Source organism: Ptychodera flava, chromosome 16 (assembly GCF_041260155.1).
Source record: "Ptychodera flava strain L36383 chromosome 16, AS_Pfla_20210202, whole genome shotgun sequence".
In the NCBI taxonomy this organism is placed as follows: domain Eukaryota; kingdom Metazoa; phylum Hemichordata; class Enteropneusta; family Ptychoderidae; genus Ptychodera; species Ptychodera flava.
In genome coordinates this window covers 15084768-15104012 of record NC_091943.1, presented here as the reverse complement: position 1 = coordinate 15104012, position 19245 = coordinate 15084768, and the positions used below count along the sequence as shown (strand labels likewise).

Genomic DNA, 19245 nt, shown 5'->3' with positions numbered 1-19245 from the left:
CTCACAGTATCGTGATCGATGTGTTTGTTCTCGTACATTTGTTTAATAGTTCGTGTACTTTGTTTACTGTTTGTTCTGTGTCGTCATTGGCTAGTTGTTTATAATACTTAGTGTTGCGTAATTGCCTTTCGCATTCGTGTACGTAATCTTTTGTGTTGACAAAGACGAAAACCCGACCCTTGTCGAAGGGTTTTTATGGTAATTATCTACTGTTTGCAAGCTGGTTTATCGCGATTCTTTGGGCACGCGACATGTTTGTTTCCTTGTTTGAAAGGGTATCTCTAGAAGTGCGAGTTTAGCAGCTTCAGATAGCTTTCAGGTTTTTGTATTTTTTGCTGTTCGTGGAGTCCAATTTGACTTTTCTTTGAATTGGTGTTGTTGCGATTGTTTGTGTCACATGATTAGCGTAGTTACAATTACGACTATATTTGTTGAAATCCTGAGGTGGTTTTAATCTGTTTGGTTTTGTTGGTGTCCGAATGAATGTTAAGGCTTTTGCCTAGTGCTATTTTTCGGAGTTTCATAGTTTGAGCGACGATAGGTTCTTGGTGAGTTTCATGTTGTTGTCGGCTTTTCTTTGGAATAGCTGATTTATTTCCACGGCCATTTTTTCAAGCACAAGTAAATGCCATAAATGTACATGACTTTACAAATATATGTAGGATACCATCATCTCTTCTGATGACACCAGTGATGTTCTCAGAAAAGTTTCCACTGTAAGTTTGTTAATGCTTAATGCAGAACTCAGTAATCAGGTTGTTTGATTTGTATTTTCAGTGTGTTACCCATGGTATAAATAAGATCTATAAACTGATATTTTTGTAAAGTGAATAAAAATGTACATGTATTTACATATCTTTATTTACTTTCTTGAATATAGTCTTGTGCGATAGAACAGGATCTTGTTACTGTGAAAAACCAAGCAAACAAACATTGCACCGAAATTTGGTAAAAAAAATATATCTCGAAGAAGGAAAGTGAAAAAAAAAGTTGCCAGCATATGCCCTGTAGAAAAAAAATAATTCATGGTGAAGCAGGTGGGAAAAAAATAATGGCTCTCCACCAATATTCCAAGCCCCCCCCCCCCAGGATATCAAATGGTCCAACCCTAAGCCTCCCACGGTGCACCATAGACAAAACTGCTGATTTTAACTCGCAGTTTCTTTTCCACAAACAGCCAATTTTTAATTTAAAATCGTGATAGATCCTAGTTTTCGAGCACGCTCATCTTGTTTAGATACACAATGTGCTAAGCTGCGTTTTTAGACTTATGCAAAGTTCGCATTTCTCTCTCTGTGCGAGGGGACCATTTCGCGTCCGCCATTTTGAATCTTGGTAACACCGCCCTGCTCCGCAGAGGTAGGTCTAGAATGGGATGTTGAATTGTAAAATAGGATTCGGAATGGCATGTTGTGTTGTGAAATGAAATTCAGAAGAGCATGTTGAATTGTAAAATAGAATTTGGAATGGCATGTTGTGTTGTGAAATGAAATTCAGAAGAGCATGTTGAATTGTAAAATAGAATTTGGAATGGCATGTTGTGTTGTCAAATGAAATTCAGAAGAGCATGTTGAATTGTGAAATAGAATTTGGAATGGCATGTTGTATTGTCAAATGAAATTCAGAAGAGCATGTTGAATTGTAAAATAGAATTTGGAATGGCATGTTGTGTTGTCAAATGAAATTCAGAAGAGCATGTTGAATTGTGAAATAGAATTTGGAATGGCATGTTGTGTTGTCAAATGAAATTCAGAACACCATGTTGAATTGTTGAATAGAAAATGGAATAGCATACACAGTTGTGGAATAGGATACAGAGTAGTGGAATAGCATGTTGAGTAGTAAAATAGAAAACAGAGTTGCATGTCAAGTTGTACAATCAAAGTAGTAATTTGGCATGGTTGGACACCATATTCCATCATTGGAAGCGCACTCGTTCTTTTTCCATGGTGTTGACTACTACATACACTTGAATAATATTTGTCTGTATTACAACCATACTTACAATTCTCCGAGAAAGGTAAATCTTCCTAAATCGTCGACGTTGATATCGTTTGATTTTCTCGATTGAAATCTAGTACTCCATTGCCTACCACTGACATTTCTGCAGTGAATTAAAGGTATTCTGAGTGACAACATTACAAAGATGACATTTTAAAGGAGCATTAGCAGAAATAAACATTCTAACATGACTCATTTGACAATATGCAATATTTCCTGTCGACAAATTAAATCAGGTCCAGACAAAGTTATATCGCCGACAATACAATTGGATTTCGCATACACTTATCATACACATATGTACGTCAGTGTACACAGATACATAGATATATACCTTAAGATGGATGAATACATATTACATACGTACTTCATACATACATACATAGACACATAAAAGACATATTCTAAGGGTATGTATGATATGGGGGGGGGTTATAATGTAGTATTTGTGAACCATTAACATTTCATAATGAGAATGACAAGAACACTTATATAATATATATATATATATATATATATATATATATATATATATATATATATATATATATATATATATATATATATATATATATATTATAATGTAAAAACAGCATTGTGGACACTTTCAAAATTTAGAAGTATTGTATCCCTGGAAGTACGCTACGATGACCAAGAAATGTGAAAATATACATGGATTAACTTGAACTCACAGTTTGCGGACTTCATCAGGTACTCTCTCAAGAAACACATCACTCTGAGTGCAATCAATGCTTAACCCATCACAATGACATTGGCCTGGGCAATCAACACCTGCAGCCACACAAAAAAAGACTTCATCAACCAAGTCAATGCCGTTATCTCATTGACAACAGAATGAATGCGTTTTTCATATGAATTTGTTGTTATTTGCAATTTTCCCATTCTGAGTATGTTTATGTATGATTGGAAGTATCACAGTAAGGACATAATGGGAACATTTGATAAACATGCAACAATTAAGATTAAAAGTGTTGGGGTCGGAGCAAAACTTAAAGAATTAAGTGTTTATCAGACATTGAACTTTTAACGTCGCCCCCTAAAGTACGAAATGAGCTGTGTAAACAATACCGATTGTCGTATGAACACGATTGGAACTAATTTGGGATAATTGGATCTTCAGATTTTCCAAATTTCTCAAAAGTATTAGGTGTTCTATAGCTGTTTGTTGCAATATTTCAAATAACTCCTAAAAACAAGTCTATAACTTAAAAAGAAAAGCAGATGAGCCTACATTGGCAGATGAAACCGACATTACTTTACTATCCAATTATCCCAAATTAGTTCCGATCAGAACATTTCCAACACCAGTGTGGAATTATTCAGTATCAGCTATTACGGATGACTGATCAGGGATTTATCACTAAGTCTTGCAAAAAAGCACAATCTGGTACTTTGTTTGTAGAAGGAAATTAAGGAAAGCAAAATGGAAGAATGAAAGATGTACGGAGGAGAAAAGATGTCTTGGGAAAGAGGACATGATCTTACCACAGCCGAACTCATCATCTCCATCCGGGCAGTCATTTACGTCATCACATAAACGTTCCTCAGTAATACAATATCCTGTGCCGCGGCATTTGAAGTATCCAGCGCATTCGTATTGTTCTGATATCCGATGTAGATGAGAAAAAGGGAACTTTTTACTTTGTCGGCATTGTAAAAATATTTTCATCGACCGGACAGGACTGTATCGTTGTACAAGATATTCTCACACTGTCTACTCTAAAAAAGTGCTATGTTCGGTGAAAATGCGTGGTTGCATTGTTTGAAAGGGTTATTAGAATTTTATTGGACATTTTGAGTCCGAAAGCCTCTCCCATAAGTGATAGAAGTCAAATTGGATACGAAAGCTTGAAATGATATAATTTAGAAAATAAACCAATGTATAGCTTCGTGAAACATGGAACCATTTTCAAACAAAACATTGAACAAACTCAGAACAACATTTGACTAATGCTGCATACAGAAATGCAAATTGTTTCAGAACTGTTTTTGAAGTATAAGACTGTAGCACATTCAGATTAAACCTGAAAAAATAACAATGTGTGAAAACATACCGCATCCAAGCTCATCTTCACCATTCATACAATCGGCAGTGCCATCGCATCGTCGATGAAGCGGTATACAGTAACTGGCAGGGCATTTAATCATGTTAACTTCGCAACTTGCTCGTTCTATTAAAAGAATACGGTAAGTTTTCAATCGGATTCGAACCCACAACATACGTCATCAGTCGCCTAGCTGAGAGCCATAGACAGAACCGCTCGGCTAAATCTCCACTCCCAATAAAAGAGTGGTTCAATAGCCGGCTAAGTTGTTACATTTTTCTGACTGAGACCGCTCAACACGTTGTAGAGTTCGTGAAGCACTCACGCACGCATGCTCACTATCATACATCGCACATACACACTTTATCGAAGCGAAGAAACGAATTTCATCGCTTTAACTGGGCGAACGATAACCTCGGGGACAATTCTGTCCACCAGCAGTGTTACCAACCCAGGGTAGAAAATACGGCTAGTTTTCAATGACGTCTTCATATGTAGCATATTCGATTAAGGTAATGCATTTTATATAAGCAGAGGGCCATTATAAGTCGGGCCTCACCACAGGTGAATCCATGCAATTTTTGTTTGCTTTTCCACACGCTACGATGAATTTCAATGACATTCATACCCAGAAATGTAGGCAGTTCGACCTTGTGAACATTGAGCAGTTAACAATCAGCCCTACATTTTATCAGATAAGAATGAAGCAAGTGTAAGCGTGATCAAAATGCAATGGTCCGGCTCAACTATATAACTCAGTGTTACAGTCTGTCTGTCAGTCTATCACCCCCATCTCCCTTATCTATCCCTCCCTCTCTCCCTCCCTCTCCCTCCCTCCCTCTCTCCCTCTCTCTCTCTCTCTCTCTCTCTCTCTCTCTCTCTCTCTCTCTCTCTCTCTCTCTCTCAGGACCATACTTACCGCATCGTTTGATGTGGCTACGATCATGACAACCCTTGATCATGCCGAAGCGATCGTAATCAAAAACGCAAACCAGATCGTAGTCTATTATTTGCATATTTGTACAGGTGAAACTCCGATGTGCGCTTCGTGGCATTAGATCTGAAACAATAAAAAATGACGGAACTTTAAAAATTGATTTAAAAACAAGAGATTTAAACCTTCATATAAGGAGGTTCAAAATGAGAAGGCAAGAGACAGCGAAAATCACTGCAAAGTCTTTCCTTCTCAAGAAATCTTCACTATACTGATTAATATAAATGAATGAAACTTGAGTTACAAGACAGACAGACAGCCAAACAAGCACAGACACACACAGACTCACACAGTCACACACACAAATAAACACACACAAAGAAGTTACTCACGACATCTATCTTCATCCTCATGTTCATTGCTCGGACAGTCCTCGTAGAAGTCACACACAGCACTATGGGGAAGGCATGTTCCATCGTAGCATTGGAAAGCATTGTTGCATTCATCTTGTAAAATAGCATACGGAAAATGCGATTGTCAGTATATATAAGTAGACAGTCAAACATGCGCACACACACACACATGACAACATTTAGAAACCAACAAAGAACGTTTGTTTAACAGCGTAGATTTGTCAGCATTAATAATATGCAGCTTTTCTGATATACAAAGATTACATCGCTTGCTTATATTAGAGTAGCTGGATGCTTTGTCAAAATTGACCACGAAATGTTAAAGAGTTGGTCCTCACGTTTTAAATTCCATACAAACTTTGACAACTCTATACTGTTTTTTGTATTTCTCATAACGGAACGATTGTATGTGGATAGTGAAGCGCGTTTTGAAGGTGTTACCAGTAAGGCCGATGGTATATATATATATATATATATATATATATATATATATATATATATATATATATATATATATATATATATATATATATATATATATATATTATATATATATATATATATATATATATATATATATATATATATATATATATATATACATACACACTTTTGGACACAGTTCACATGTGTAATCAGATGAACAAAGCCGAAAGCATACAATTCCGTATATAAGCATATTTATAGTCATGCTGTTGTTTTCCAACTTACGTAGATACATTTCCATTGTATGAACTGAGCGGCTAACAAATGTGTGACACGATTTTTATCGGAGATAGAACATAAAATGTTTGTAGACTTGTTATCGGTACAGAGATTGGATTGGTAAGGTGAGCACAGATTCAGAGACTGGCTGGAAATGCACACACACTCGTTTTCGATTCGGCGTTACAATTTTATAGATGTGTATGGACTCCTTTTCGAGTAAGACAGGCTTGGAAGTTTTACATATAGACTCGTTTTAGATTCAGAGTTACAACTTAAAAGATGTATACAGACTCGTTTTTGATACAGAGTCACAACTTGTAAGATACATTAAGATATATATATATATATATATATATATATATATATATATATATATATATATATATATATATATATATATATATATATATATATATGGACTCGTTTTCAATTTGGACAGGCCGTAAAATTTTATGTAAGTACTCGTTTTCGAATCAAGATAGTAATTTGTTAAATGTTCATACAGGGTTTGTCGCAACTAGATTTACATACAGAAATGGTGCGTTTGTTAAGCAAGACTGATGCTACGATACATACAGTGGTGCTTGTGCTTTGTAAAGCGTACTGAACCTTTCAAAATTTCTTTAGGCTATTATGCTTGAATTGCTTCAACAATTATGGCCCGCTGAGAACAGAAAAGAATTATATATATATATATATATATATATATATATATATATATATATATATATATATATATATATATATATATATATATCTTTTAAAGCCCTAATTTATCAGGTTTCTATTTTTTCTTCAAATAATTTATGTCTATATGGACGTCGTCATTCGCTAATTCTTTAATGTTCTGATTCAAAGTGAAAAACACTTTTAAAGGCGTTTCTTTAAAAGTATCGGAGTTATGATGTTCTGCTAAGGTTGCATCTAACACAAAACATGTCCTTCATTCTTTGATAAGGACCACCCCCGAGCAGTGGTTCGAGATGACCCTACCGGCATTGTCATTTTTCATTGAAGCAATAACCCCTGCCGCAGGAGGGCATACACGAGATTTTGGTACAATACGTGACATATAGCACGAGCCGACAGGCGAGTGCTGTATGGAGCGAATTGTACCAAAATCGAGTGTATAGCCGACTACGAAGGGGGTTATTGCTATTATATTACATCAATTTGTGTGTCTTTGTTGTGTTGTTTGGATATTTTCGTCACTTTTAAGCCCAAAATGCAGAAAACAGACGTATGAGAGATCGAACGCCGGAAATTCTGCGCCCGAGATCGAGAATTTTTATAAGTTTCAATTACGTTGACAACAGACGCACACAGTATCCTACGATAACATACGCATTAAAGCGCAGTGGTCATCGCGCTGCGCGTGCGCGATTTTTTGGTTGATAAACATGATTTTTTGTAAATATAAGTCTTCTCAACTTCAATCTGAGTGAGATGGGAGCGGTCCCCCACTTTGTTAACGCCTTTGTAGGACTCAACATCATGCAATAGTAAAATATTAAGATCGGAAACGAACTTCGTGGTGTATTTCTATTAAAAACTCATGTAAGGCTACAAACATTGTGACACTACACTCGGCACATTCTCTGGCTGAGTTTACTGCATGCAGTCACAGTGAACAAATGGGTTTCATCGCGCGCGGTCACGCTGGTTGAACACAATGCTATGTACAGTACAGTAAAAATACATCACTAAAATGATCAACATTGTATATATAGACCTATGTAGACTAGCAACAAGCACAACGCCTAACACAAAAATTACACTCAAGAGCATGATCGGCAAGTCAGAGCAGGGCACGGGAGATGCTGTTGCTTCGATAACGGAGACGGTCACCGCATTGACGTACACGGATATAAGGGAGCATTCGTTATTTACGGGGAGGGGGGTTGATGGAAATCGGGGGGGTTGACTTTTACAAAACCGCTTTTTAGGGGGGGGGTCAAATTTTACAATCAATGATTGAAGGGGGGGGGGTCAAATTTTACAAAGATATGTATTGAGTTATGGAAAAGAAAATTGACTTTGGAATTTCACCGAAATGTTGCTTGTGTAACCGATGTTTCGAGACGGCAGAATAAAAACCGACCGAAGCTCAGCCAAATTTATTTCTCTAGCAGGGCCGACAAGTCCGAGACTGGCGTTAACCTCTCTAGAGCAGCAACAGAGCATGTAGACCTGAGTAGAGTACAGGTCTGTGTGTTCCTAGCGTATACGGCCTCCACCACAGCCCAGCAACTGTCTGTGGAGATAACTGGGGTCTCTGCAGCGAGATTCAAAATGGGGATCTCCATGGGTAAACAACTTGTCGAGCATGTTATGTTTCAGAAAATGAGTAATTTTGGACGTTAGGAGAAGTCAATCGCATCTTTTCTGGGATTGGTTAGGAGGTAAAGGTAGGCAGGGAAAGGATTTTGCCCCAGTAGAGCAGAATTTCGGCCAAATAGACCGTTTAGTCTTCATTGCAGTCCAGATCCAGGCCGCAGAGACCTCAAGTCTGTTCAAAGACCATTGCAGGGCTTTGGTAGAGGCCATATAATGCTGGGAACACACGTGCACACACCTGTACGCAGGGCTACACAGCATGGGGCATGAATAGCTGCAAAATTGTAGCTCTACGGTGAGGCGGTCGGTGAGTTTTGGTTTTTGCGACCTCGCTCACTAGTAGAGCTACAATGCCGAAGGCCCTGAAGCATGCAAAATAAGCACGCTGCACATGGCATGGCATTTGGTGTAAAATCCCCTATATTTACAGCATTTGGTCATACTGATTTATCACTACTGAAGATTAAACACTATACTACACTAACCTTGTCGTGTATGGGGTTTGGTATTTGTTCAAATACGTCGATCGCGTTCCAAAAACATTTCTTGGAGCCGCCATTACCAACTTCCGGTAATGGCGGCTCCCAGAAACACGCTCAATGTTTATGAAACGCGATCGACGTGTCTGTGCTAATACCAAACCCCATAAACGGCAAGGTTAGTGTAGTATAGTGTTTAGTCTTCAGTAGTGATAAATCGGTACGACCAAATGCAGTAAATATACGGGATTTTACATAAAAATGCCGCGCCATGTGTGGCGCGCTTATTTTGTATGCTACAGGGCCTTCGGCATTGTAGCTCTACTGGTGAGCGATGTCGCAAAAACCAAAACTCACCGACCGCCTCACCGTAGAGCTACAATTTTGCAGCTAGGGGCATGAAATGAGGAACCAATGTCACACAGTCATATAATGTAACAAACAACTTCTGTATATTACTATATTGTGTCAAATATTGGGGTCTACATATAAAATAGTAAAACCGTACTTCAAAACTATAAATATTACTCCATGGTAACAGTAACCGTACTGATCGACCTCCCGACGGCAGGAGTCGAACACACTTTCAGAACAAAAACTCTGTTCAAACCCTTTCTAAATGCTTAACAATTTCTATGGAAAACTTAACGTTAACACAGAGGTACCTCAGACTTGACCACGTGGCTGGGAAACACAAATAGTTCACACGCGACTGTAAGTAATGTTCGATGATGAGCACAATTGTAAGTCCCGTGTAATGTCTGCACATGAAAGTCGGCGACAACACACGCAATTCACTGCTAAGCAGCGTCCAGTTCAGCTACCACGGGAGCAGCCATCTTAGATCTTTGTTTACACTTCCGGTCGGGACATGCCGAACTAATCTGAAGTCTTCCTCTGCTAACTCCGCGCATCGACAAAAGTTCAGTGGAACGATCATAAATAATGTTATCATGACAATCTCAGACATCTGACTGAACTCATAAACGGAATAAAGTTCACAGTTAACACACAATTTGCTGCAGAAAGATCAGCTTTCAACTTGTGGTGATATTATCATCTTAGCGTGCAGTGCGTATATTGCAAATATACGGCACGGCTTTCACTTGTGTGAGCAATGTTCGTTCCATCGACTAAAATAGAGGATGGCGTAGGGTTTAAATAAACAGTCCGATCCGCATAAAAGTCGATCTCTGCCACTCACCTGTTTCTTTACATATCTGCTGACTTGAGTAAGACTCAAAATAGAGAAATATCTGACTTAAAAGGCACACGCTGCCACTCAAACCTTCCAGTGCCAGTGCAGCATGCAACGTAAAACACTCTCTGGAAAGTTCCCGTCTTGGACTCCCTAGGTATACAGTGATAACACACAAGAACTCCCAGGCAAAATAGAAAATACACAGGTCCTCCATACATAATCTATGAGAAGCTATGAATAATTTCTTTTAAATACAAAACTAGTTAAATCTGTGTATTTATAGACTCTTGATTATTGATATTAATGTACTTGATAAGACTAGGGTAGTTACCAGTGCATGTGTGGGCAAGAAATTTGATTTTGGAATTTCACCAAATTGTTAATTCACTAACTTGTCAGAGGAAACTATGAATAATTTTTTCCAATATAAAACTAGTTAAATCTGTGTATTTATGTACGCTTGATTATTGATATTAATTTACTTGATTAGACTAGGGTGGTAACAAGTGGATGTTTGTGCAAGAAATTTGATTTTGGAATGTCACCGAAATGTTGATTCACTATCTTGTCTATATGGAAACTATGAATAATTTTTTTCAAAATATATAAAACTAGGTAAATCTGTGTATTTATGTACTCTTGATTATTGATATTAGTGTACTTGATTAGACTAGAGCGATTACAAGTTCATGTGTGTGCAAAAAATTTGATTTTGGCACTTCATCAAAAATGTTGATTCTCTAGTATGTGAGGAAACTTTTTCAGCCCGGGGCCACAGGGTGCGAGGGGTTAATGAATCAAATCTGATGAAATTTTTTTTTTCATGGGGGGGGGGGTCACATTTTACAATTGATGAATTTAGGGGGGTCAAATTTTAGAAATTTGATTTGGAGGGGGTGTCGCTTTTTACGTTTAATTTGTCGCACAAATTCCACCGCCCCCCTCCCCGTAAATAACGAATGCTCCCTAAGAGAATCCGGTCCCACAACCTACCGGCCCCGCGACGACTTGGCCCACGACCCACTGTTGATCACCATTTCTAACTTCTTCTAGTAATACGTGGCAAGAAATAGTCAAATGACAGGAAACAATAGACAAAACGAGCGGGTTTTCCCGGCATTTGGCAGGAAAATTGCACGGCTACACATAGGGACGTATCGAGAGATCCTGTGCACGGTCATGGCAGTGATCCAACGGCTAGCTAATGTTGGCCTACCGGTGCTACGGAAACTTCGTTGTTGTACCTCCTGATTGTCGGGTAGGTCTGAATCCCCTTTCATATGAGATCAGTGAGATAAACCCTACATAGCAAGAAGACCTATGAAAGGTCCTTCGCTTGACTTGATACCTGTGCTCGGAATTCTCGTTTGCATCCCCCAACGGGGTAAACTTCGTAGTGGAGTCGGATTCTCCACAGCCGAGTGTAGCGCGCCATATACCCGGTTCTCTTGAAACGGACATTCATGCTGACCACGGAACATATGCTTCTTACTGCAGCGGGCATTGCTCTGCGAGCTGTCAATTGTACTCCTGTTGGGCCTCTTGAAATGAAAACTCTCGTTCTTGCTAGCGATGTCGTAGACTACAGCCCGGTCATTGATAATCTTTTGGCATATACACGCGTACAGGTAAATGTTTAGCTCCATGGCTCGAGCGATAACAGTAGCCGAACCCCATTCAACTGATTCAAGAAAATCATGATCAAATGTGATCTGAATCCAGCGTGTTATTACTAGATTTGGTGAGTTGGTATGCTTGTGACAGATCGGCCGCCATTTTAACGAGCGGCAATATCGCAAACATTATAATCAACCCGTAACGTATAGTGCGGCATTCTTGGATATATTGACAACAGGGGGGACCCCTCGGGAGCATGCGCAGCGTGACGACCACTGCGCTTTAAGTTCATCAACATTGCATTTATTCACATAAAACGAAAACACTAACTTGCGACCTGCTAGCTGAAGACACAGAAAATGGGCCAAGAGTTCAAATCACAAGAAAAAGTAACAATTTTTTCGTAAATTAACATAAGAACAATAGCCCTGGCTGTTTTGGCATACTAAAAATAGATTTGTCTCATTTTTGTACCGATGCGTCGACCATCGCAACATTCAGTCTTGGTAAAGTTAGGTTAGGCCAAAAAAAAAAAAGAAATGTTTCTGGTCAGCGCGCGCGTCACTTGAACAACAGCGCGTCACCCTTTTTTTTTCCTGGTTTGAGGCCGGCGGCTGTGGCAAACTACATACTGATTACTATAACACCAAACCAAAACGGCTGAAGAGAAAGAAAATTCTTTGGGGCACATGATCAGTGACTGCATGAACAGTTTAAATGTTACTATATTGATAAAACTACAAAACTCAGTGTTATCCCCAGGCCATAGCGGTCCCGCTACGCTTTCGCCTCCCCGCTACGCTTTAAAATATTCCCGCCATCCTTAGTTCACACGCTCTGTGTAGCTACCAGCTGATGCCTGCATTGTCTACACATAAGCGCTCACTGCAACTTTTAATCTGGTGAAAGAGTGGAAGGTGTGAAGTATGGTATGCATCAGATAAGTTGTCCGGAAGTGTTGAGAGGAACGTTAAAACAATAGAAGAATCGGCTGGGTTGTTCACAAATTTTCATTCCAGAACGACTATTACGACCAACAAAGACAGTATACATCGCGGACAAGTGTTCACAGAGGTAGGCGGTGTAGCACTAGCAGGGCCTTTGATCACATTCCCATGCTTTGATCAACGAAATGGACCGCAAAAGAAACAAGAGTTGACTGGTGAGGTTGATTATGATTGTACAACGATGAGTTTGTCTGAGTACGATCACGATCGCGATCGAGTTCACATTGCATAAATTTCAATATGGCGGCGGCCATGTTGGTCGACAGGTTCATAACGTGTTGACATTGATCCTGGCGTCGCGTGTGGTTCCACTCTGACACGTTCTCTGAAAGATTTTACACCTGATTTTCGAGGGATTCTAGTTGTACTTAGTTCATGTCTTGTGATCATCTTGGTGGTATTTTTAAAATCAAGAATCGAACGACGATGTTCAGTGGAAGTAGAAGTTATGCGGGGGGGGGGGGGGGGGGGGCGCTGGTTGAAATCTATCCCCGTGATGAAAAATTATTCGCGGTGTTTGTCGTTCAAAAATGATATAAAATTCAATTGCATTTGAATTGTGTAAAGCTTAAACTTGTGATTTTCCTCTTTGTTGGCAAGTTTTGACAATTTATTAGCAATATATGTATTAATGAACTCCAATGAGACGAACCATTTCTTGCTCTCAAAGTTTCAATCTGAATCTTCTGTTTTAATTGCAATCGTAATTACAATACTGTGATGATTTATTTAAGTGTAATAAAGAGTTTCCATGATGTTCAAACTGCACACTTTTGTGTTACCATTGCATTTTGTTTTGAGTGTAAATGTATGTGTGGATGCATGTGCAAGCTTACATCCATATGCAAATATAAATTAATGATATGCAAATGATTATGCAAATTAGCCGAGGAGGAGGAAAAAAAAAAAAAAGCCGCGTCGCCGCACCATTTTTTAAAGAAAGGCCTGACCAGAAACATTTCTTTTTTTTTTTTGGCCTTACAGGCGCTTTGTTTGAATGATGGATAATTTGGACGTTATTGTACCAGTAAACAAGCAGTTTGAAATAATCCAGACTAGGGGATGACAGCAACTGTGATCAATTGTGCTGCCCGATTCAGCGAGAGCTGGACGCTGCTTGTTTCATTACTGTATGTCAACTTTCGTCGCAGTCACCATGATTAATCCCATTGTTATTTTGAACTTCCTGGTCTACATCGTTAGAACATCCTCGTCTGTTACAGCCGAAACTTTGGCAAAGAATGTCTGACATACCTTTACGGTGAGGAAGTGTCAATTTATTTGTGTATGAACGAATACTGCAGCTTCATTTTAAAGAGCTGTGTGTCGCGTCTCGACTCCCGCTGAATCAAGCAAAAGTGCCGTTGCCCTAATATGCAATGATTTATGTACATCAGACGCAAATGTGCGGCTTCAGAGGTGTCTTTCGTCATTGACCCAAACTTATTTTCACCAAGAGGTGAGTTACAGACCCATACTTTTATGTGGATCTCGAAATTCGGACTTCGGTATTTGAAACAAAGCGGACTGTTTCAGATCAAATTTAGATCAGTACATTCACATGCACCGACTGGGCAATTTTCGAAAATGCTGGTCTAGGGGCCCGTTTTACCACCGCTATCAGTGCTAAAACAGTATTTTAGCATCGGTGGAATGAGCCCTCTTTCAATCAGAATGGCGCACGGTAGCATGATATAATATAATGTTGTTATGTGATCTGGTCAACTGTTTACTTTAATGGATTGATATAGGTCATTCAATCTGTTTTTGATGTGTTGAGTTCAATAATAATTCATCTTGTGCTTTGGCATTGTTCTGATAAATGTGCGTACACACACGGTATGGTACTTATAGTACAAGTTGCCTTACCGACACAATTGATTTCATCGGAGCCATCAAAACAGTCGTTCTCAAAATCGCATCGTTTGGAGAGATCAATACATTGTCCACTAATGCACGTGAAATTATCTTTTGAGCAGCTATTGAAGTCTATCAAGGTCACAGAAAGAAAGATTAAGAAATATGTTAATCACATAGTCTATTGAATGAAATTTAAAAAAATGTAGGTTTAAATTTTCGTAAAAACTTCCCAAGTTGCGAGGTGTTTTACATAGCTGAAAGTGAATATGTCTTGCAAAACTTAACTGGTATATATTTAACAAGCACGTTTTTTAAGCAATATTAATCAAGATGACAGGAAAACAATAACTAATAACTCGAAAGATGAAGGGGTACATATAAGGGCTAAACCCTTAATCTTCGTATTAATAGTTAGCGTTAGTTTAAGAGCTTATGTAAACAAAAGGACAAATTCAGATCACATGATATTCAAAACTAGAAAAAACTTTAACAAAAATTGCCGAAACGCCTCACTTGAATGGGTTGAATATAGGTAAGGTACTCTATCATACTTACAGCATGCTCTTTGAATATAGACGATTTTTATGACATACATGAAAACGCCATACAATTCAAGATACTCACCACAGTAAAGTTCATCAGAGCCATCCACACAATGCTGGATAAAGTCGCAATACAGTGACAGAGAAATACAGTCACCGTTGTCACACATAAAACTTGATCTTGTACAACCCAGTTGTTCTGTCGGAGAAATACACACAACCCGTTTATTTCTAACAGGCGACAGGGGTAGGAGCGTGAATATTTGTTGACTTGCCAGATCGTGTCGTATGCGGAGATTTTTTAAGACATCGTGCAATATCAATTGATTAACATCATTGCTACTCTAGTTATGGCCGCCATAGTTTTTTCTTTAGTTAGACCGCATTCAATTGGCAGATATTTAGAAAAAAAATCTTGGCATGCATAATAAACGTAGGCAACTTCTTTTTTTTTTACATTCTACATGACACCCCTTCTCTCTACAGTCCGTAGGTCTCTGTCTGTCTTTTGCCCATATCGTTTTATCTATGTTTCACTCTCTTTTCGTTTCTTTGTCTCTATGTCTGTTACTTTTTAGATTTCTGTTTCTCTAAGACAGTCTGTCTGTATCTGACTTCCCTGCAATGTAAACATGTCCTGCAGTTCATGAAAGGCAACTTCTCATGTGACATGAGCAATGTTTCTTTCGAAACATTATACCTCTTATTAACGCGAAGAGCTTTCTTTCATTTTCGAGCCGGACATTTGTTTTTGTGGAGAAATAGTCAAATTTACAGGAGCTTACAAGAGAATGTTGTTTTTATATGTATTTATGCTACAATAGACTACATATTTACCAAACACCAGTATCTGGACAATACCTTCACAATTTGAACAAATCTGGGACTAACGTTTTACAGGTAAACATCAAACTTGAATGGTATCAACGACACTTGTTTCGCAGACAGATACCTCTTTTAAACTAGCCACACTTTGTGCAATCTTTCACAAATGAGAATTTGTGAGAAGGCCGCTCAACTAATAACATTTGAATTTTATTAGGGAACACAAAAGAAAACAAAAAGGAAATCTATGAATTACTTTATATTTTATTTTGACAAAGAGAACTGCCCCAAGATCAGACAAACTGATGGTGCAAAATTTACTACCGGCATCTTTTGTCTATGTACAATTGATAGCTTTTTTCAGACTTGGCATAAGTAAGGTACGCTTATGTATTTTACTCTGTGAAAAAAGTGCAAATATACTGAATATTGAACTCAGTACAGCTCTGTGCAATTGTCAGTTTCATCATCCCATGTCTGAAGTTAAACCTGGCAGATAGCCAGGTCAACTTATTTTAAGTACAATTAAGAGCACAAATTATAAAACATTTGAATATCAAGTAAACTGGTGACAGTGAGACTGGAAAAACATTTTCGAGACTGTTTGTCCTTTCCCAAATGAGGCTATTAGAGTCAAACAAGGAATCCTCAATCGAAATTTGATGACGTGTAAATATTGATACCTCCAAGGCAAACTGTCAGGCTATATTTAACTCAGAAAATTAAAGCAGCGCATTGTTTGGTCCAGATCAAGTCTCCTGTCAGCAGAGATCGTAACGTGGAAGAGGAAGCGATATACACTCAAGGACAAATGATTAACACCAAAACCATTTAATTCGCGGCCATAACGTTTATCCATCGCCAGCCATGATTGCAGCAAGGATGTGCTCTTTGTGTATTATTATATGGCGACAAATGCTAAAATGTTTTATTTTCAGAGGATAAACTACATTTTCTGAACACTGCCTTATCATATGTGTGAGCTGAATAATCCAGAGACAAAGTGTTATACTTGAATCCACAGAATTTAGATCTTCATGGATATTTTAGTGACTATAGAGAATATAATAGTTCTTCGGAAAGTGTTTCTGGATCTTGGCAACCCATGTGGCTCATTGTGATCGACAGAAGTTTGAATTCGTAACAGATAGCATGCTTTTCAATCATTCAAATAAACGTTATCCTTTATTCTATGTATACGGAGTTATATTTTAAGTCAGCAAAATGAGAGGAAAATGCATACCATAAAATGTCTTACCACAGTTTCGTTCATCGCTTCCATCATTGCAGTCACTGACCCCGTCACATCTGAAGACGCCATGGATGCACACGCCACTATCACATTGAAAATGTCCAGTCGAACAATTCTTCGCCCTTTCAATCACTAAAGTATACAAAAAAGTTTTGTTTCAATTGATCTTATAACCTACATGAATATACTTTTAAATATCATCTTCAGTTGTTTCTGTTGGACAAAAATGAATCAACCCCTATGTTATCGCACAAGTACTTTTCCTGAAATATGCCATCTGATGACCCTCTTATTACATCAATGTGAGCGAGTTTTTGCCAACTACATGGGAGTTAAAAGCTTCCGTCAATGATTTATGCAGAGGAATGTTGCCTATGAGAAGAAATTATTACTTATCAACAAATCCACCACAAGCAGTCATGAGGATATATCTATGCAAACTTGACATGCAGTCGAGGAACGTGATTTAATGCCTTCGTGTTATCGTTTGTCATTACGGAAGGGGTAGGCCAAGGTCCCTGATCCAGAACGACGGCGACTATAGACAGTTTCATCGGAAAAATATCGCCATCGATGGCTGCAGGAGTACTGTTGCTACCTGCGTTATGTGATGCATGTATTCTTGGACAGCTATAGACTATTCTCATACTAGGATTGTTTTGGAGAGCTTATCGTATACGAGTGTATTCATCCTTAAGCTGCTGTCTATAATCTTATTTCTATATGGCCTTATAAAAATACAACCTGCCGAGCGTGGTATTCATCGAGTAAATTACAATTTTCATAACTCTGAAAGTATTTTTGCAATTAATATTGATTAAGCAGCATCCCGTGAACTTTATTTGTATGTGAAGGTGAAAAAATGTCAGAGATTACGTTTATGTAAGTAAAGACACAAGGATTATTTTCGTTTTTGCATATTTGCATGTGAGGTTGTAAAAATACGGTTTTATTTTTCTCGTGTAATATAATACGGCAGTACATGTATAATAATTCCATATGATGAATTCTAATTGGTCATTCACCCGAGTAATCATATGCCGTCGCATTAATTCAGGAACGAGACGCTACGTAATGTTGTAGCAGAATTAAAGTGAACGAGTTAAGTTGTTTGGATATTCCTTGCTAATGGTCAACGAGTTTATGTCGGATAATCATGTTTTTATAGCAAAGGCGGAGGGACAGTAACGAAAACATGTTACTGGTATAGACATGTTTCACGGAACGTTTGATAGAGATGTATCGGAGATGCATGAACAAAATGTATGCATGCGTTGAATGACATAAAAGAAAAATCGACGATGTCAGTGGTGTTTTTCTACGGTATGAATGCTCCTTTTGAGAAAATACAAGCTTTAAAGGGTCACGATAAAACCTTATTTACATTTGAGCTGGAAATGAGTACCTCGCACTGGTTTTGGAGTTCCCGTCGTGACAATTATATTAGGCAGAAGTTCCAAAGTCTTTGAAAGACATCAAATTCCATTAGTTTTGTGCCCAGGAAGCCATCATTATCCGAAGTCGTTGACTGAATTCAACGCGTACTTTGATATAGTAGTAGTAGTTGTTGCTGCTGTTTTTACCGTCATCTTAGTCGTCGTCATAGTCATCACCATTATGATCACCATCGTCGTCGTTGTCGTCGTCATTTTCATCACCGTCTTCATCAACCTCCACCACCACAACCATCAACACCACCACAACAACAACAAAAACAACAACAACAGCAGCAGCAATTTTACAGCATTTATTATCTCAGCCACCACTAAAACCACAACCATCAATATCATCATCATTATCATCATCATCATCATCGTCTTCGTTGTCGTCGTCACCATCGCTCCATTTGCGATATCCTTGTCGTCATTATCATCGCACATTTACAGTCCTAGCTGTCATTATCTATATTACCAGGCAGGTAACGCTCCACCAGTGAGGAATACTTTCGAATAAAAAAGGTATTATATGCTCTCAGACCTAAATAAACTGTTGCACAAACTAGA

At 38.3% G+C, this 19245-nt stretch overlaps 1 protein-coding gene across 2 annotated transcripts in view; it reads right to left on the bottom strand.

The window, feature by feature from the left end:
- Nucleotides 1-19245, bottom strand: part of LOC139114103 (uncharacterized) — a 112875-nt gene that overhangs the window by 14224 nt on the left and 79406 nt on the right. For both annotated transcript variants that reach the window (XM_070675625.1, XM_070675627.1), the window contains exons 31-39: nt 17249-17374; nt 15248-15364; nt 14633-14752; nt 5394-5507; nt 4987-5127; nt 4077-4193; nt 3508-3624; nt 2694-2793; nt 2006-2104 (exon numbers count right to left, since the gene is read on the bottom strand). In XM_070675625.1, the coding sequence (XP_070531726.1) occupies nt 2006-2104; nt 2694-2793; nt 3508-3624; nt 4077-4193; nt 4987-5127; nt 5394-5507; nt 14633-14752; nt 15248-15364; nt 17249-17374 (1051 nt within the window). The remainder of the gene's footprint in view (nt 1-2005; nt 2105-2693; nt 2794-3507; nt 3625-4076; nt 4194-4986; nt 5128-5393; nt 5508-14632; nt 14753-15247; nt 15365-17248; nt 17375-19245) is intronic.